This window comes from Megascapheus bottae, chromosome 26 (genome assembly GCF_031878675.1).
Source record: "Megascapheus bottae isolate mThoBot1 chromosome 26, mThoBot2.hap1, whole genome shotgun sequence".
NCBI classification, from domain to species: Eukaryota; Metazoa; Chordata; class Mammalia; order Rodentia; family Geomyidae; genus Megascapheus; species Megascapheus bottae.
This window is the reverse complement of record NC_143534.1, coordinates 7,115,952-7,136,580: the sequence shown is the minus strand read 5'-3', so window position 1 is coordinate 7,136,580 and position 20,629 is coordinate 7,115,952. Positions and strand designations below refer to the sequence as shown.

Below are 20,629 nucleotides of genomic sequence, written 5' to 3'. Positions count from 1 at the left end.
TGTGTCATTTTCCAGCCTTGATATAAAGTAACATCACATTGTTCCTTCAGCTTACATTTTCCCCAAGGACATTCAGATTTGGACCTCTGAAAATAGATTTGCTAAAATAGATTTACTAAAAGTGTTTCACCTCTGACTTGCCTTTTTCAGGTCTTTTACTCATTGGCGTGTGTGTGTGTGTGTGTGTGTGTGTGTGTGTGTGTGTGTGTGTTTATCCCACTACTTGTCAGTTATCAGATGTCCTCTATCTTCTGAATCGGAAGATTTTCCCTATACATTTGTCTCATTTGTCTATGAACTGTTGATAGCGTATTTGTCATGTACAAGGGTTTCTTTGGTTGGGGATACCCTGGTTAGGGAACTCTTGCCCAGCATGTATGAAAGCCTTTAGTTCCATCCCTAGTTCTGAAAATTTGTTTGTTTGGCTGTGCTGGGGATTGAACCCAGGACCTTGCATATGTTAAGCAAGCACTCTACCACTAATCCTGGAGGTCACAGAAGAGTCTAATTTCCTTAGTAATGAATATGCCTATCTTTTTTTTTTATAGCCTTTGAGTTTTTGTTCTTGATTTTCCTGACCCTTTGACTTACACAGTTTATATCATGGCTTAGATATTTCTTAAACACAATTTAGAATTTTCACATTATATATATATACATATATGCATATATATATTTGGCATGGGTATTATAAATTCAAGTGTAAATTTACCCATGCAACTGACAGCAGAATGATTTTCTCAACAGTTGACCTGGCAGCCTGCTCCTTTGCAAATTTCAGGGATTTCCTAGAAGATAAATTCTGAGGACCTACCTCTCTACAACTCCTCTTTAAGTCATTTTATACTAGTTTGGGGTTCTCTGAGTTTTTCCACATTTCAGCTCATGAATAAAATATAGATGGCAATAGCTGGACCCCCAACCCTGTCCCCGCTGCCAGGACCACCAGGGATCTGCTTGGTTTTGTCTGAATTAATAAGATAGCCTTTTTTACTGAGCTACCAGTCCCTCCTTCCATGGAGATATTGACAGTTTTTGACTTTGTGTCTGAGTTTCCATGGTGCTTTACAGACTCTGAGCTTGTTTTCCTGCAACTGCTTGCTGCTGTCACTTTTCCTGATAGCAGGGGCTCTGACTTGGGGGCTACTCCAAGGGTAGAGATTCTGAGATGGGTACCCTGAATATTTGGAGGGGGGACATTCTGACATGCAGATCCAGAAATGCTTGCTGGGAAGGAAGAAGTTTATCCTAGCAGCTCCTTACAAACAAGATTCCCAGAGGGGACTCGGGGTCATCAGGGCCAGAGCATTTACAAAGACTCATGGGAAAGAGTGGAGTGGGTATGTGCAGCAAATTTAGGATTGGAGAGTGTGAGTCATTTTGGCTGGTTCTGGGCTGTGCCAGGTGTCTCTGGTTGTCTGGTATCCTGCCTGGAAGAGGGAGGTGGGTGGAAATGAAGCATAGCAACAGAGTTGGTTTGCTGTGTGACAGTTGGACAGAGAAGGTGTTTGGAGCGTGGGCCTTGGGTTGTTTGGTTTGGGTGTCAAAGGCGAGCCAGCGGGGCAGCAATCTGCCAGCTCTCTGCTATTTAGGAGTGAGCTTCCCTGGGAGAGGCGGCTGCTCCAAGATCATAGCAGCAAATGCCAGCGCATCAGACACCGTAGAGGGGGCATGTGGAGGGGATCACTTCCACCCCCCTTACCTCACCTAGACTCCTCAGCATGCCCTGGGCAAGCCATCCTCAACCCTTACCATCACGTGGATCGTTTTCAGAAAACAGCTGGTTGCATTTTATCTTTCCTTTTCTGTACAAATCCAAAGAACTGTTGCTGAGTGGAACCTCCTACTGCACCCAGGAGACTCTCCTATCTGAAGAGAGGTGAATTGGATTCCCCCCTCTGGTGAACCCAGTATTCAGGGAAGAGCCCCTGGGTTTGGCTTCACGCACTCTCATCCCGTGTGCTCCATCATCTGTCTCAAGGAGCCGTGGTATGTGGACGTGTGCAAAAGTCTTTGCATTGAGAGCCAGTCAACCACCACACTCCCCAGTCTTCTTTTTTATACAGCAACGAGGAATGGAGTTAGGTGGTTTCTAAGCTGGTAGAGGACAGGCCAAGTTGTTTCCTCTCACTGTGGTGAGACCACAATAGAACAAACCATGGCTGATTTTCTAGGAAGGAGTCCTGGGCTGGGGTACTGGCAACTTCTGTCCCACACGTTCCTCAGTTGCTTCCCCAAATGACAGCAGAGGGTGATTGAGGACATGCCCGGCTGACTTGATCTTTAAGTGACACACATGAGTCATGCAAAACTCTTTGGTCCCTCTGGCTGCTAATTAAGACACTCCTCGCCCCAAACTACTTTTCCATCTGCTTTAGCCTTTGTAGGAAAAAATACTGAAGAGATTTCATGAAGTCACAGGAAGCTTTTTATTTGCGTCCCATTTTCCACTTGACATCCTAAGCAAAACAGTTACTTAAATATAATTAGGAAACCAGACTGGAGTTTTAAGAACCATGCTAAGAGAATTTTTTCTTTATTTTCTTCCTTTTATGACAAATTTTCATGAACCTGGCCATTCAAAGTTCTGGGTTTTGTTTATTTATTTTTTTTTGGTGTCATTTGTTTTCATCTGCCGACTTGCTCACTTCTTACTTTGTTCCCTTCTTTATAATTACACGGGCCCATTCACTGTCTATGGCTGCACCAGTCTCCCTGTCTTGGGTGTTCTTGGAACATCTTTTTCTATTCTTCACCCATTTAAAAATCTTCCTAGTACTGGGTCTGGAACTCAAAGCTTTATGTTATGGCATTCTACCACTTGGGACTACCTCCAACTGTTTGCTAATTAGTTGAAGATAAATAGTTTGGATTTGTCTGCTTTTGTTGGCAGAAAATCATGATCCTCAGATCTCAGCCGTCTGGGTTGCTAGGATTAGAAGTGTGAACCAACCATACATGGCTGCCTTCTCTTGTTTTCTTTTTAGTTGTTCAAAACTCAGAAAATTCAGTTCAATTTCATCAGTGTGTGTTAAGTTGTTCTCTGTGCTGGGAGCTGTGTATTAAAGAAAGAAGTCCTGGTTGCTCTTCTTTGTGTGTTTATAATATAGAAGGTACAGAGGTAGAGGATTGGAAGCTGGCGTTGTCAATGAAAGCTTTTACATAATTGATTCTGGTGGATTCTAGGCCCCCAGGTCTGCAGCAAGAGGGCAAGCTTGTGGTGTGGAAGGGATGACAAGGACTCCTGAGAAAATGGTGTCTAGGCAGAGCAGTAGAACTAAAATAGCTTTATGAAACTTTTTGGCTTATAATTTGGGCTCATAAACCATGCTTCATATTATGGAAAACTAATATAGCTATAATCTCAAGGCCTGAAAAACAGATTGCTATATACTCAATACACTATGTCAAGTGTCCTAATTTTCATTCTATAAATCCAACAAAATTAGCAGAGTCACTCGACTTACTAAAATATGTTTCTGATTGAGAATCAGACAATCTGCTTTTCTAACAAAGTTCCGGCACTGCTGAGCTGGGACCATACTTCGAGAAGCACTATTTTGAAACCAATCCTCTTTAGTCCATACATCAGATTCCTTTCTTCTCTTAGTCCAAAATCTTTCAGGTACAGTAATGTTAAACCTGATCATGACTTAACTCTATACAGTGACCTCTTCCAGCTTTCTAAGAAACGCATACACACATCCCTAACATTGTTGCCTCAGCTCTTTCCACCTGGGCTTCAGCTTTCTGGAGTCACTGAGACTGGAATTCTGCCACCCACCATCCCACACGATGAACAATCCTGTCACTCTGGCAGGGAGAGCTTGCCAGGTCGCTGTTTTGCTCATGTACTTGGCTCTGCTCCTTGCTGCGTGCACTCTCCTGGGCGTTGAGCTTGTTCTCAGCTGTGCCGAATGTTTATATCTTCTTCTCTAACACATCTTGGAAAATGCCTTTTGAACAATCTGTGTTTGATCTGCTGAGAATAATTTGACCCAATGGTTTTAAGTAACTATTGGTTTAAATAGAATAACTCTTTATGGAAACCTTTTAGAATTTCCCATATGGAGACAAGACCATACCTACTCCAAAAGCCTTGACTCACTCTTTCATGCATCTCTGAGAGTACTGTGTATTCTAATTCCAACAGAAAACCAAGCCTTTGATGACGGAATTCTCAGTGAAGTCCACCATTATTTCCCGTTATGCCTTTACTACGGTTTCCTGTAGAATGTTGAACAGAGCTTCTGAGGACCAAGACATTGAGTTCCAGATGCAGATTCCAGCTGCGGCATTCATCACCAACTTTACCATGTATGTGACCTGCTGCTCAGAGATACAGACTTCTCTGTAGTGCTCAGGGTGGAGCCTGAGCTACTGAGAGCCACCGCCTTTTATTTTGATGATTTTTATCCTGTTAAGAAGTATATGCATCCAAAGTTTCCTTTCCTTCCTTCCCTTCCCTTTCCTTCCTTCCTTCCTTCCTTCCTTCCTTCCTTCCTTCCTTCCTTCCCTTCCCCTCCTCCCCTCCCCTTCTTCCCTCCCTCCCTCCCTTCCTTCCTTCCTTCCTTCCTTCCTTCCTTCCTTCCTTCCTTCCTTCCTTCCTTCCTCCCTCCCTCCCTCTTTCCTCCCTCCCTTCTTTCCCTCCCTCCCTTCCTTCCTTCCTTCCTTCCTTCCTTCCTTCCTTCCTCCCTCCCTCCTTGCCTTCTCTGTTATTCTTTCCTTCCCTTACTTGCTTGCTTCCTTATTTCCTTCCTTCCACTCATCCTCCCTCCATCCCTTCCTTCTTCCCTCCTTTTTTATTGCCTTCCTCCCCTCTCCCTCTTTCCCCTCTTCTACCCTCCTTTCCATTCTCTCTTCTTCCTCATTCCTTCCCTCTTTCTTTTTCTGTCTTTCCTTCCTAGTCCACTCTGGGCCAGACATTGACATCTTTCTGTGAAAAAACACAGCGCTGCTGCAGACCATGTCTTCTCCAGTAATACCAGTGAAAACGAGTAGTCAAGAAATAACCAATTAATGAATAAGATCATTTTAGGTAGTTGCAAGTATTACAGCATGAAGACTGAGAAGGGCTGGGTTGTTGCTGTTGTTGTTGTTTGAGATAAGGTTTGGTAAACATCTCCAGCTGGCCTTCAGCTCACAATTCTCCTTCCTTAGCCTCCTGATTTCTAGAATTACAGGCGTTTACTACCACATCCTGGTAGAGGGCCTTCCTTAGTAGAGAAATCAGAAATGTAGTTTCAAGGGGGCTGGGATATGGAGGAAATAGCATGAAACATTTAATATACTTGATGGAATATATCTTCTCTTTTTCTGATCCAAGAGGTAAAGACATTAAAAACAGGGTAGCTGGTTGGTGTGTGTGTGTGTGTGTGTGTGTGTGTGTGTGTGTGTGTGTGTGTGTGTGTGCGTGCTGATCCCGGGGCTTGAACTCAGGGCCAAACTTCTTTGTGCATGAGGTTAGCACTCTGCCACTTGAGCCACAGCTCCACTTCCTGGGTTTAATTTTTCTTATGGTTAAAATTCATTTGGTGACCCTTCATGGAAGTGTGAGCAGGTCTTGAGATTTTTCTCCCAGAGACTCACATACCTTGAGTTGGATCTTACCCTCAGACCTGTTGAGAATTTGCCCTAGAATGAAATGAATGTTTCAGGGCTGGTGTCTTGGTTTGGAATGCACTCCATCTGCATCTCCAAAAGGCAAATAAAAATATTTTCTGAGGTTGTCATGGTTTTGCCACCATGATTTAATTTGTCTTGAAACTGCAAGTGTGGTAATACATCTGTCTCTTATGATGTAGGCTTGTTGGAGACAACGTGTATCAAAGTGAAATTACAGAGAAAGAAAAGAAAAGTAGAGATAGAATAAAAGAAAAAAGCAATACAACCATAGACAAGAATGAGTAAGTATCGTTTAAATGAAGAATTAAGAAATTGATTAAAATAAATGCTACATTTTGCTTCTAACCCCTTTTTGAAAAACCAAACTAATAATATGTCTGATTTGTAATATCTTAAGCATTTATAATTTAAAAAGATTTTTACCATACTTGCTCCTCATCTCTTCCTAGAAATCTCTACTAATATTTCTGTTTTTAATATTTTCTTGCTAGATAATTCCCTAATAAAATAATATTGTGGTGTTGATTTCTCTTTTAATTATAAAAATCTCTTTAGTAGTAATACTAATTTTACAGAATAGTGGATTTTGCCATGGCATTTTTCGTGATTTTTCTGTTTTTTAATAAAAATGAGATTATCCAATGATAATCTGTTGTGCAAAAAGAAGACAATCCTATTTTCTCTTTGATTCTAAGTTTTTACAGCACTATTAAAGTTGCATGCTACTATGCTTCTAAATAAAGTCTTTAACATCTAAGACTACGGTTACCATCTTAAATGGTACTATTACTCACTTACTCTTTGCTCTGAATCCCTTTATTGATTTATGTACATATCTTTTCATAATCATTTACTTTCACATTGTCAGATTTATTATCCATTTAAAGTCTGGTCTATAATGGCATTTGAATTCTTTGTCTGTAAACCAAATCTGTGCATTAAAAACGCACAAACAGAACTGGCTTTTTAATGAGCATATTAGCTGTCCGGCCATCAAGGACACAGAGATTGGATCTGTCCGCTGGGGAGCTGAAGGTGAAGGTTTTCATTCCCTTTGCAGATTTTAGAATCCAGATAATAAGGTGGGACGTTGGAGACTCAAGTTTGTTATTAACTGGACATAACTGGGCACCAAGTGGCTGACAAGTGTAATCCCAGGACTTAGAGGGCTGATGTCTGTCAATCTGAAGTGGAGGAATTTCAAGATTTCTATCTCCTAACTAAAAGTCAGAAGTAGAGGTGTGGCCCGAGTGATAAAGGGCTGGTCATAAATGAAGAGTCATGTCTGAGTGTGAGTCTTAAAAAGATAGGCCAGAGGGAGAGATCCAAAATTCACGCCCTGATAAAATAGATAAATGAATGAATGAATGAATGAATGAATGAATATGTCTTTGAGACAGCTAACTCTCTACAATTATGGGTGGCAGGAATGTTTGTTGTTGGAAATCCTTGGGCCTTCTCAGGCTAAGCTGATAGTAATGGCTTCATACACAGCGCACAGCCTTGCTGTCCAAGCACTGAACTTTTACCTACTAACCACCATTCCCCTAGTCCTGTAACAACCCTCTCTTCCGTTGTTTGGAGTGAAGCCTGCCGTGCCTTTGGAATGCTGTCTCCCTGGGTGCAGCAAGTTATTAATGCTTTAATTTGTTGAACTATAGCTGGGTTGCAACTTGTTTCTGTCAGGATTATTCAGAATCACACACAATTTAGGTTAGTTGGATTATAACATGTACGTTCTTGGAGATTTTAAGTTGCCTTTCTCTTATGACGAATTTAGTTCTATAATTATTAATATATAGTAAGCCACATAATTCATTTGAAATGAGGACAAAACGTTTCTGCCAACAATGATGCACATGTCACCCTGATGGCTAGCCAACAACATGGGAAAGAATTCTCAGATCAGCAGGCATTCTGATTTCAGAGCCAGGAAGATGGTCTATTAAAAGGCAATATAGGACCGTGAGTGTGGACTAGTGGTAGAGTGCTTGCCTAGCATGCATGAAGCTCTGGGTTTAATTCCTTGTATCACATACACAGAAAAAGCTGGAAGTGGCACTGTGATTCAAGTAGTAGAGGGCTAGCTTTGAGAAAGCTCAAGAACAGTGCTCACGGCTTGAGTTCAAGCCCTAGGACTGGCAGAAAAAGAAAAGGCAATGTCTGTAGATGCATGATATAGTTATTGTTTTATAGCTTTGTTATAAAACATTTACCTCATTTGCCTGGGCTAATCTGGACTGTGATCCTCATGTTTGCATTTCCCAAATTACTGGAATGGTGGATATATATAACCACACCCCTTCATTTTTTGTTTATTGGTGGACAGTCTGCCATCTTGAATCTGAGAACCCTTACTCCAGGTGCTGAATGCATTCAGAATGGTATGTGTTTTTTATGAGCTTTGAAAGTCCTTCATTTTATTTCCCCTGAATGAATCCATCAGACTTTACCAAGGAGCAAGAATGTAGTGAATTAACTCTTCAGGGAAAATGCCAGCATGTTCCTTGACCTCCTTGTAAAGGGAAGGATACATGTCCCAGTTCGATTCCTAGGTTCTTTCTCCTGCTCTTCACCTACTTAAAGCACCTTTTCCCCAACACCTCCTGAAGCTTGTCTTGTCCCTTAAGAATGTCTTCACGTCTTCCAAAACAAATTTTTGTTTTTTTTTTCTTTCCAAGGGACTTGCTCTGTCCTCCTAGCATGCTGTTACAGGCACATGGCAGGTGGCTCAAGGGCACTGAGGAAAGCTGAACCCTCCCTGTGGCCCCTTTTTGTCTTCCTGACAGGGAAAGGGGGACTGACACTTTCAGAGCTTCCTTGGTGATTCCCAGCAAGGACAAGGCTGCCTTCTTCCTAAGTTATGAAGAGCTGCTGCAGAGACGGCTTGGGAAATATGAACATATCGTCAGTGTGAGACCCCAGCAGCTGGCCGGGAGGCTGACTGTGGACGTGAATATCCTGGAGAAGTCAGGCCTTACATCCCTGGAGGTGCTGCCTCTTCTCAACAGCAGGCAGAAGGGCAGTGGGAAGGGGGAAGGTGAGTACCTCCCCAGATACATCCACAAAACAAATGCCACCCTTTCTACAAGGACCTGGCAATTCTGTGGGAATTGGAAACAGTAACAACATATAAACAGTGCTTTCCGCCCCCTTTCCTTTTTCTTTTTTAGAATTGAATCTCTTAAGAGATTAAAACAGTACTTAAAGTTCTTGGTACATAAATTTTACTCTTGGGAATGGATTTGAGAGACAACGTCTAAAATATTGGCAAAATTACATGCTTGGCCCTGTTTGATAATAGTTATTGTAGTAAAACCATTTCATCAGCCTACTTATTCAAGAATATGGCAGTAGTTAGTAAAATATAACACTGAAAAACAATTCAAGCTCAAATGGTAGAGGATCTGTCTATCAAGCATCAGCCATTACATTCAAACCAATAAAATACTTCAAAGACAGAGAGAAATAAGAAGAGAAAAAAAAAGAAGGAAGGAAAGAGAGAAAGAAGAAAAATGCCAAATTGTACATATACTACAATGCTAAATACAATATTTTAAACGCAAAGTTGACAGAAGACAAGTTACATAGAATAATGATAATTTATAAAGTATAAGATTCTGAGACTGTGTTCTGTGTTTTTGTTGTGTTGTATATTGTGTTATGTTGTGTTTTGTGATGCTGGGAATATAGCCCAGGGCCAAAAGCATATGAGGTAAGTACTGCAACACCACCCCAGCCTAAAAATTCTCTTTTATTTATTTATTTATTTATTTATTTATTTATTTATTTATTTATTTATTTTTTTGCCAGTCCTGGGCTTGAGCTCAGAGTCTGAGCACTGTCCTTGGACTTTCTCAAGGCTAGAGCTCTACCACTTGAGCCTCAGCACCATTTCTGGCTTTTTTCTATGTATGTGGTACCGAGGAATCGAACCCAGGTCTTCATGCATGCTAGGCAAGCACTTTAACCACTAGGCCAAACTCCCGGCCCCAAAATTCTCTTTTAATATTTGACATTCCTGCTAAAACTAGACAATGAAAAAGATGTTTTACAAGTGATAATGGCTTATTGGCAGACCCATTCAGTTTGGGTTTTTCTCAAATTCTGATATTTAAAATAGCATTCCATTTACTGATGATGGTGGAAAATTCAATGTAGTCTGATTTTAACCACTATTAATTCCAGTTGAGAGTTTACACTCAATATTGCTTTATGTCCTTTTCCTACTTTGAGCATAATAGTAAGGCTGATGTCAAGCCAATTAGTATGACATATATTCAAGCACTACACCTGGATTGTAATGACAAGTTCGGATCCTTGTGACATGAAGGGTAGGGTTGTGATCTGCAGGCAAACAAGCGGGTTTGTAGAATTCTATGCAGCGCCTGTGGCTCTGAGGAGAGTACAGAACAGGCTCGTAAGACAAAGATGAATGTTAATGAGATTGAAAGCAAAGGCGAGAAATGACTTAGACAAGTAGAATAAGGGGATGCAAGTAGAATACGAGAATGTGAGTATTTAATGTAATGCAAACACACTGAAGACCTGAGGCTGGAATTTTAAGTGTGAACAGTACAGAAAATAGACTTGTGGGCTCGGAGGTAGGGCTCAAATGACGAGTGCTTGCCTACCATGCATCCTGGGTTTGTTCTCCAGTACCATGAAAAGAAAAGTGAAAGTGTACCTTAGGAGGTAACCAACTGCTTTGTATCCACGAAGTCATCCACCTTCATCGACTGCGCGGCCCTGAGATCCTGTGTGAGGTTTTGATTTCAAAGATGGCAGTTGTACTTCTAAAATTATCGTCAAGGTGTCTGACATCAGAAACTGCATAAGATACAGGGCGCTGCTCATGCGTTCTGCACATGGTAGTTATATGGCTAATAGATTTTTTTAAGCTCAGTTATTGGCTATTATCTTGATAGAAAATGAGCTATAACGCGGCTTTCACATCTACAAAAACAGGGCTAATAATAGTCTGGGTCATTATTAGTGTATGATAAGTATTTGGCCCAGAGTAAAAGATTAATAATTGTTATTGTCATCTCATGATGATGATGATGATGATGACCTTATTTGGACTTTGTCACTCCAAATCTCATAAGATTCTAAGTACCACTGATGGTGGGTCTGTGTTTGATTAACTTTCGTTTATTTGCAGGATTTAACACAATGTTTTTTTTTTTTGTGTGTGTGTGTGTGTGTGTGTAGGGATAGAGATTCCAATACTGAAGTTTGAACTCAGTGTCTTGAACTCTCACTCAGCTGTTTTGCTCAAGGCTGGTGCTCTACCACTTGAGCCACACTTCAGCTTTGGTCTTTTTGCTGTCTAATTAAAGATAGGAAGGATTTCTTTAATGTGTCTGCTTAGAATGGCTTCAGTCCATGTTCCTCAGATTCCAGCTTCCTGAGTTACTAGGATTATAGCTGTTACACTGTTGCCTAGTCCCAATACCTTCTTAAGTAACGTGTCACTAACTATGTCTTCACAGCAGAGAAGAAAAATAAACACAGAAATAACCAAGAATGTTTTACCTGGGGATTTTTTTCTCTGTGCAACTGCATGAATGAAATTTTCTTTAAAGGTGAAGAAGACTTGGAAATGATAGTGAGTGCAAATGTCTGTGAAGATGCAGTGTCTGCAAATGTGCCTGAAGGAATTTCAGAATGCAAACACACGGCAGTGCTAAGATGTCCATGCTTTGTCTAAGTTGCAGGAGCACTGTGGTTCTTCAGAGCTATGCACATGTTGTGGTGTGTGTGTGTGTGTGTGTTTGGACAGAGTTAGAATTATGGTTGTTAGTTGGAAGGTTGGTTACTGTTTACAGTCAGGGCTTGTTAATAGCACAGAGGAATTTTTGCAGACCATTGATCTCTTGGGATCTGTTTAGTTTTAAGAAGGTTGTTTTCCTAGCTCTTCACCCCAGAGCAGATGCTTGGCCTCCCAGAGTATGGAGATTTCATGAGTTTCCCAGAGCCAGGTGCATGAAACCCTTTTGACCATTTCCCCATCTACGATGTCTTTCCATTCTGCAACATGGCGGCCCTATCCAGTGTGAAGCACAGGGTGCTGGGACTTTGTCTGGACACCTTTATGTGCAGCACTGAGATCAAATGAGATTTGGACTTGTACCAGTACGTGGTCTGTAACTGTGAGCATGTGGCCCCTGGCCAGACAGGCTTTGACAGATGTGGCTATGGTTAATACATCAGACGGCTGTTATCTGAGGGCCCTGTTTTTATCTTGAAGGCCAGATAAATTAAGGGCAAGGATTAGTATGTATTAGGTGCCAGACTAACCACTTTGAATCAAATGTTTTCTCATTCAATCTTTATAATAACCCTTGCATATCATATTTTTTTCAGCCCTCATTTTACTTAAGAAATAGCAAGGTTTTAAGCCTGACACTGGTGGTTTGTGCCTGTACCTCTAGCTGTAACTACAAGCAGGTAAAAGTCTCAGGTTTACAGTTCAAAGCTAGCCTGGGCAGGAAAGTCTGTAAGACTCATCTCCAATTAATCATGAAAAAGTGAAACCGTGGCTCAAATGGTGCAACAAAAAAGCTAAGAGATTGTGCCCAGGCCCTGAGTTCAAGTCCTAGTACTCCTCAAAGAAATCCAAGGTCTATAGAGACATCATAGTATGGACAAGGTCCTATATTTAATTATGGATAAAAGCAATAGTATAGATTCATCTGACTCCAAATTTGTGTACTGGCCACTGTACTCTCCTACTTTCTCATGAAATAAATGATTGTAAACTATTGGGGGTGTGAGTTCAACTTCCAAGCCTATTCCTGGTTAAACATAAAAATGGAAAAAGGGCTAAGAGCAATATAATCTACCTTTGTCTCATATCTGGTAGGTCAAAATGGGACTCTATCTATTGAATTGTTCATTAATTCCTTCCTAATGCAAATACTCATTCCAGGAGATATAAGTTGGTAGCTAGAGCCTTCGAATTCTGGATTGATTAAACAGTCAACACATGAACATGGTTCAGAATCTAAAGGACTGTCTATTGGTATACAGCAAAGAAAAAAAGATCTCGTGTTTCCTCTGGCTCTCTGCTGTCCACTCTTTTTTTCATCTCCCTTAAAGCTGTGATCTGTGGCTCAGTGGAGCAGAGTGCATACAGTCAGGCATCACTTAGCAACCAAGACACATCCTGAGGTCTTTGGCATTAGGTGATTTCATCAGTTTCAAACACCACAGAGCATTCTTGAGTGGCTCAAGGCACTTGCTCGACTGGCCTTGATGCAATCAATAGGCATATAAGAAACACTGCCTGGGGAAGCAGCTATATTTTTACAGTAACCTTTTTCTTTTGTAAGAAGAAGCATACTCAAAAAAAATGACAAATATACAACAATCAATGCATAGGCCAGTACCAGTCATTTATTATCATTACCAAATGCTATGAACAGTACATAGTTTTATGGGATAGACTTTTATATGATTGCTGATGTGGCAGGTGTGTTTATACCAGCAGTGGAGTAAGGAGTTAGGACAGCTAAGCCCATACAAGGTGATAGGAATATTGCAGCTCTTAGGTCTCCAGCAACCACTGTCTTTTGACCAAAATATCATTTTGCAACATCTGGCAATATCTGAAATGAAGCTTTCCCATGTCACCAATGGGATGTGTGGCCTAGACAGGCCACAGCAGGCACAAGAGCTATTCCTGTGCCTGGCTCAGGGCTGGATATTCTACAATCTGGGTTTATGCTCATTTTTCTCTTATACACTTACTTCTGATCCATGACAACTAGATAATTCCTACTTATTTTTGCTGGTTCTAGGACTTGGACTTGGAGCTTGGGTGCTGTTCCTGAGCTTGTCTGGCTCAAGGCTAGCATTCCACCACTTGATCCACAGTTCTACTTATGGACTTTTCTGAATCGTTTATCAGAGATAAGAGTCTCCATGGACTTCCCTGCCTAGGCTGGATTTGAACCGTGATTATCAGATCTTAGCTTCCTGGGTAGCTAGAATTTCAGGCATGAGCCACCAGGGCCCACTAACTCCTACTTTTGAAAGTGCAGAAAACTTTCATTTATGTTCAGATCCTGGATGGGAAGTGGTCAGCAAAATGAACTAAAAATGATCAAGAAGATACCCACCCTGTGTTACTCCTTCTTTGGCTTTATATCAGTGATTCTCACATCTGACTTGCATCCTATAGTAACTTGAGTCACTAAAAGAAATTCTGATGTCTGGCTCCTGTCCAAGTCAAGTGCATTACAAGTTACTGAAAATATTTACAGCATAAACAGCCAGCTATATTTTAGTATAGTACTCCTCCATAAATTTTCAATTTATACATAAATTATTTCACTAACATGGCACCCTTCTATATAACTTTGGAATTTATATGTAATTTATTTAGCCTTCTATATATTTATATGGAAAGTAAAAATTGATAAGTGTTTTTAAAACTGTAATTGTCAAATGAGAACTAAGTGCTGAACCTTTTTCTGCAATTAGGCATTTGTTGAGGTTGGCATTTTTATTAAATGAATTATTTGGGCTTGAAAATACATTTTAATTGAGGTTTAACTGGCATACCACTAATCTATACCATGTCCTTTAGGTTGTAAACACTTGTCTTTTTTAAAGCAAACTAGGTAACAGTGGTGATCAGTGAAGTTTCAGAATCATCATTTTAGACTTTCCAGCAGAACCTAGAGATCTTAATATGTGAAGATTTTGGCCTTCAGAAGCAAGTTAAGTTAAACAAAATTGTTCCCTTATTGCATGGGACCTTCAGAATACATTGACTTTAGATCCTTATTGACGTGTTTCTTGTTAATCTCTATATTAGCAAGCCATTGCTATTGGACTCAGGCTTGCACAGAATCACCCCATAAAAATAACCTCTCCCCATGCCCAGCTTTGGCTCATCGCCTTAGGAGCTGTAGTCCCAGAAAGCAAATTGATGTTTTGCTGGCTTGTATTTTTAATCACACCACCCTAAGGACAGCCTTCTGTCATTTTCACATTATCTTTAAATAGCTGTTTGAGGTTTGATTCAACATGACCGTTTATGTGTACAGCGCATCATCATTATCATTTTCTCTCTACTCCTATAAAATGTTGACTTTTCAAGTAATTCTAAGGCATGGGAAAACTTAATTGGAAAGGAGAGAAGCCCTCAGAATACTACTTCATTCTTCCTGGTAGACCTCTCATCACAGAAATGAATGAGCAGTCATAGAATCTGCAAGATGGCATCACCTTTGACTTGAGACCAGCTCTGTATTTCAGTACATGAGGAACTGTATAGGATCTGTTTTAAATGTTTAATGATGTTTTTCTTTGGTGGATCAACATCCTGACTCTGTCTTTTGCTCTCAGTGCTGTATTCTTTGGCTCTGGAGTGGTACCTGGCATGGAATGGATGCTCAATAATTAAGGAATAAGTAACTTTTGGCAATCAAAGTGCTGTTAGGTTAGCAACACTTTCCTGGCTGATCTTGGTTACTTGTGTCAGATTTTAGCCCTACCAGTTATTATGTTATGAAAGGATTAAAAATACAGAATTAATAACTCATCTTTGGTTCTAGAAGACTATTGCAGTTCCAATCATCCTTGGCTACACTTGCCAGGTAAAATATTGGATTTCCCAGTTATCTGAATGTCATACTTTAAAAAGATGTCCCATTGAGACACATTGACAGGATATTTCTTATTTTCCTGAAATCCAAATGGAACTGGAGTACTTCATCCTGAAAACATTGGGGCCACTGTGACAGATGCTTTTGGCAACCTGTGTCACATCTGTGGGCCCATCTCTCATCTCAGCCACAGTCATGTCAACAGTGTCCAATTCCCTGATGACAGCCACCTCACACCAAGACCACATGAGAAAGAAACAAAGAGCAAGTTCTCACAGAACAGTGGCTGTTCCCCACTCAAGTTTGGGGAAATGTTGAAGCTTGATGCACTTTCTTCAGTCTCCTTCCACCATTCTGCTCGGTGAAGACCCTGATCAAGCCACAGTCAATGTCACAACAAATAAGCTCCTGTGGGGTTTCCATCTTGGCATGAAGAAGCAAAACAAAACCAACTCTGTGGCCATATGACTCATGCCGCAGTCATTTTTGTGCCGAACAATGCTGGAAACCCTCACATAACCACCAGATCGTGCAGAGATTTCCCAGAGGCCACACAAGGCCATGTCCTTCCAGCTGCTGAGTGAAGACTGCATCTGGAGGTGGGGGGCCAGGGGAATGCAGATCTGGGGGGGCTTCATGATGAGTCACAATGTGCAATCCTTTAGGAAGGGAGAGATGCCAGGTTTAGGAAATCACAGGACAGAATGCTCCATTCTAGACTTTTAGATCCAGAGCCTTCTAGAATCAAAGGACTGGATCTATCTATAAACTGCTACCCAGAGTTTCCAAATCAATGATTTTTAGGTCCTGATCGTCCTCATGCAAGAGGATCAAGTAAAGGAATTGAGCAGAAATCTCCAATTCTCCTATTCCTCGCGACGATTACTGCTTTGGGTGGAATTTCCTGTGGCCCCATGATAAATCTGTACAGCACCTTGTGTTTGGGGCTGGACATAGCTGATATCCACACAGGGTAATGTGCAATTTTAGGAGCTAATTTGTAAGGACTTGTGCGTGATGCTGAGGAAGCTGCTTTGTTTTCAGGGATAGTCTTTCAAACATGGAAACTGATTCTAGGTAATTCATTGCTTTAGGAAGAAACAAAGTGTGTGTTAAGCAAGCAACTTTGCTGAGACATCTGGGCGAATATCCCTTTAGACTCAGTCCCTTCAGCTGTCACTCACGTTGTTATCCTGTGGCATATGTTTCTGTTGTATCTATGTGGTCATATATCCCCCAAGTATTTTAATAGCAAACATCAGTATTGGAGAGAAAAGCATTCCCCAGAAGAAAACTATGAAGATTTATAAATATCTCCACACTCCTTCTCATGGACTCAACTTCAGCAGTGTTTTTTTTTCCTTCTAAATTTATGTGAACTTTGTCTTTATTGCTACACCAAAGGGGTGGTGGCCCAGTTTCAGTGTTTGTGTTTTTGTTTTTGGTGGTGCTTGAGTTTGAACATATGGATTCATGTTTGATAGGCACAAGTTCTACCACTGAGCCATGCCTATAGCTGCCCTGCTTTTTGTTGGCACTGGCTATGTTTGAGCTAGATTCTTATTTCCTGGACCATGATATGCCTACTTTTAGGTTTTCTGTTTAGCTGGAGTGCCAGATGCAGGACACAGCATTCAGGTTCTCCACTGAGAATTTTCTGGTTAGGCTGGCCTGGGACTGTGGTACTTCTGACCTCAACCACCCAACAGCTAGGATTGCAAGCATGAGCCAGTGCCTGGCTCACAGTATTTTTGTCTGCACCAAATTAAAAAAAAAAGGCCTTGGATCCCAGAAGAGCAGGTTATATAAACAAGCAGAGACCGTTTATCCTGTTTGCAAGGGGAAATGAGCAGGCAGCATTTGTTTGAAATCCCTTTTGTAACAGCCCCAAGTATTGGCTGCTTGTAGACTGATTATAGCCAAACTGAAGGCCCACAGGAAGCAGAGGGCAGGAAATCCCTCTGTCCGTGGAGCTGCAGGGTGGAAGCTTCCAGCGGATGTCCTTCAGCCTGGGTCTCTATTCCTAATCCTGTCCACCTTGAAACACTTTACAACGCAATGGGCTTCCTTTCTCCCAAGTGGTTGTCTAGGAGAATGTTTGTTTTCCAGTAACATTTGTAGTGTAGCCTGAAACCATAGATATGTTTGTTTTCTTCACCCTTCCATTATTGTTATATCTATTGCTTTATCATTTTGAGAAGAGAATCAAATGAGCAATTGTGTAATGGCTTTCAAAGGTGGAGTTCTTAAGTTTCTTTAGGCTCTTTGGAGCCTCTTGCTTCAGAAAAGGGTAAATGCATGCTTGCATCTACATGCATGATTCTGCACACTGTTTAATGTATCTTTTGGGCTGAGGCTGACTTTGTTATTAAGAGTTCTTTATATAAACACTCTTGAATTCCCTGTTATGGTATCTGCTATGATGTGTCTGTCCTTCCCAAATAATGATCATTTCTACCAAATTCTCAGTGATATAGAGAAAACCATGATGATCAATGCAAACTGTGTGTTCTCCAAAAATATCTGTTCCTTAGAGGTTGCCTTTTGTAATTGACAAGGAGTACAAAACTCAAGTTCTGACGGGCATGAGGGTTGGGAATTATTATAAAGGACCACCTACTATGTGCTAGACACCATATTCACTGAATTCTGACAATGGAGTCTCACTAATTACTCATAAAGATCTTACAATTGTGGCATGACTGTACTGCCGAAATGAACTGAGACTCAGAAATAATAAGTCAGCCATTTTAAGTCTGTCAAGCTCTAGAACCCGTTCTTTGGTATTGTGTGGCTTCCAAAGGTAACACTGAGTCTTTCCCCTGAAAAAACAGAATGGTGTTGAACTCTGCTGGTGGCCTGAGAAACGTGGGGCCAGGTCTCAGTGGGTGGAAAAAGCAGTTAGTAAATTGTTCTCAGACTGCATTAAAAGCAATCGTAAGATCAGCAATGCCTGAGTTCAGACAGAAGTCTCAGTCTTCCCTAACTGCAAGAGCATCCACAGTTCATGCCTTTCCCCATTAAAGAGGACAAGAAGGAATGAAAACAAAGAGGAGAAAAGAGGCTTGGGCTCTCATTAGAAAAGTAGGTCAGATGCTTCCTTCCTCTGGTGGGCTCCTAAAGTCTTCATTGTCTTTAGAACACATCACATGACCAAGGGCCTGCTGATACAGCTCACTGGGTTTATGAAAGCGTGGGTGACCCTTGGAATACAGTCTGAGCGCCAGATCACAGTAAGGAAAACTAAGAAGCATTATTTTGCTTCGGGATTTTGGTTAGTAGATTTGAAATAGCCTGTATTAACCTGCTTGGCAGATTTATTCTTCTCTGATGAAAAGAAGATTTTACTCTCTGGACTTGTTCCCATGGATTTTATTTTTTATAGCTTTTTAATTCTTGGAGTGGTTTCCTGATGAGGAACCAATGGAGAAGGAATCTGCTCTGTGGGCATGTAAAAGAAGTCCATTTAGATGATTCTCATGAATTTTCATCAAGAACATATAAACATGGGGTCAACAGGAAGGCAAGATAACAATACCCTATATACTTTCTCATGGTCCATATCAAAGAGCCTCGTCAAATGAAGGACTCAGAGGAAATTATACATTTTCACCCCCAGCTCTTCCCTTTAACCAAGAACGTATTCATTCAGGGCAGTTGTAAAAAAGCATTTTCATAAAAGAGATTTGAAGCAAGACAAAATAGGGGTCCCAAGGTCACACAGTGAGGCTCTTACCCACATCATCCCTGCAGGTGACTAAGGCAGGGCTTGTCTAAGCACTGTAACCCTGCATTTGGGAAATGCTTCCAGCACAATGGAACAGTTTTCTTCAAAGTACTTCCCAGTGATTCTATCCCTGGGCCTAATTCTGCCTGTTGGAATTGCTCTGGATGTATCTAACCCCATATAACTTCCTGCAAAAACCATGCATCCTAAGGGAAAGAACTGAGAGTGGCCGGTTTGGCAAAATATGTTGCTGTGTTCCATGCCAGCGCCTGCCTGCTCTGTACTTCAAGTGTAAATTTCAACAAGTCGTGTACATGCAGAATAAAGTGGACAAAACTTCTATGTATAATTTACGAGTATTTACACTTAAATGACCCAGTCAACTACCTTCCACCTAGAAATGAGCATTTCCTCCACTTTCCTTTGAGTTCTTTCCCTGTCAGTACCCAGCCATCAAAGGAAGCAAATGCTCTATTTCACAGACCTTGAAATCAATGTAAGTGAACCTCAGAGAACATACTCTTAGTATCTGAAGTTTTTTTAATCCAACATGACTATGAGATTCAGCCATGTCTTTGTAAGTTACAGTAGAAATACCTTTATTTGTTACAGGTTATTCCATGTTTGATGTAATTTGTGGTCATCATTTAATCTCCCTTTTACTTTGTATACATTTAATGTTGCTAAGAATATTTAGTATAACTTTATCATGAACACTACATCATTCTTAATACTGTTCTTAATTCTTAATTAATAAGAATTATAATTATGAATTCTTAATTATAATCATTATAACCACAAATTATTGTTAATCATGACATCATTTAATCTTTTCAACAGTGTGATCTCAGCAGTGCTGTTAGTCCATTTTAAAAAGGGATCAGTAATCGCTCTCGGCCTTTTGGCTAAGATCAAGTGTAGTGTCTGTTCTTATCAGTTTTGTTTTTTTTTAAAGGGATCAGTAACTTGCTCAAGGTCTTACAGTTTGTATGACATGGAATCAGTATTACAACACAATCCTACTTTGGATTCTGAGTTCTTAGTTGATACTTTACGCACAGCCACCAGTGTGAGACTGGTTCTTGAGAAGGACAGTTTCCTATTTTCCTTTTTGTTTTGTTTTTTTTTTGGCTCTTTTCAATTCATTGTGTGAAAGAGTTACACTACTGCCAGTTAAAAGTGGGCCTCAAGTGGTTACATTATACAAGCTATGACGTTTTTAAACCTGTGACAGGGACAGAAGGGAAATTCTACTTATTGCAAGGAAATTCTCAATTAAGCTTCAGTGAGCCATAAGCACTTAAAACCCATGAGCCTTCGGGGATGGTTCTAAGCAAGCTAGATAGCTACCAGGGCCTGGCCTGTGTTCTTGCATTGGTCACTCTGAAGTTAAATTACTTCCCCATATTTTGGATACTCAACTACAGTACTATTGCAGGCAAATTTCTTCTTAAATGCCTTCCCTCATTTCTTTTTTTATTGTAACCATTAGAGATCCCTTGGACAGTAGTAAGAGTCTTCCTGGCATTTCTCTGTGCCAGCAGGAAGTGGGTTCACTCTCACTTGCATCAGCCAAGGAGTCAAAAGAGCGGAGGTTCTAGACAGAAGGTGAGCAAGTGTGCAGGAAACAGAACTTTGGGGAAGCCACGAGGCTCAC

The 20,629-nt window shown here is 40.8% G+C and overlaps 1 protein-coding gene and 1 pseudogene across 1 annotated transcript in view; both read left to right on the top strand.

Annotated features, from left to right (window-relative positions):
* Itih5 (inter-alpha-trypsin inhibitor heavy chain 5) overlaps positions 1-20,629 on the top strand; it is a 59,480-nt gene that overhangs the window by 9,629 nt on the left and 29,222 nt on the right. The window contains exons 3-5 of the mRNA XM_090318860.1: positions 4,154-4,317; positions 5,805-5,906; positions 8,415-8,665. Coding sequence (XP_090174986.1) covers positions 4,154-4,317; positions 5,805-5,906; positions 8,415-8,665 — 517 coding nt within the window. The remainder of the gene's footprint in view (positions 1-4,153; positions 4,318-5,804; positions 5,907-8,414; positions 8,666-20,629) is intronic.
* LOC150045899 (U2 spliceosomal RNA) lies at positions 19,859-20,012 on the top strand (annotated as a pseudogene).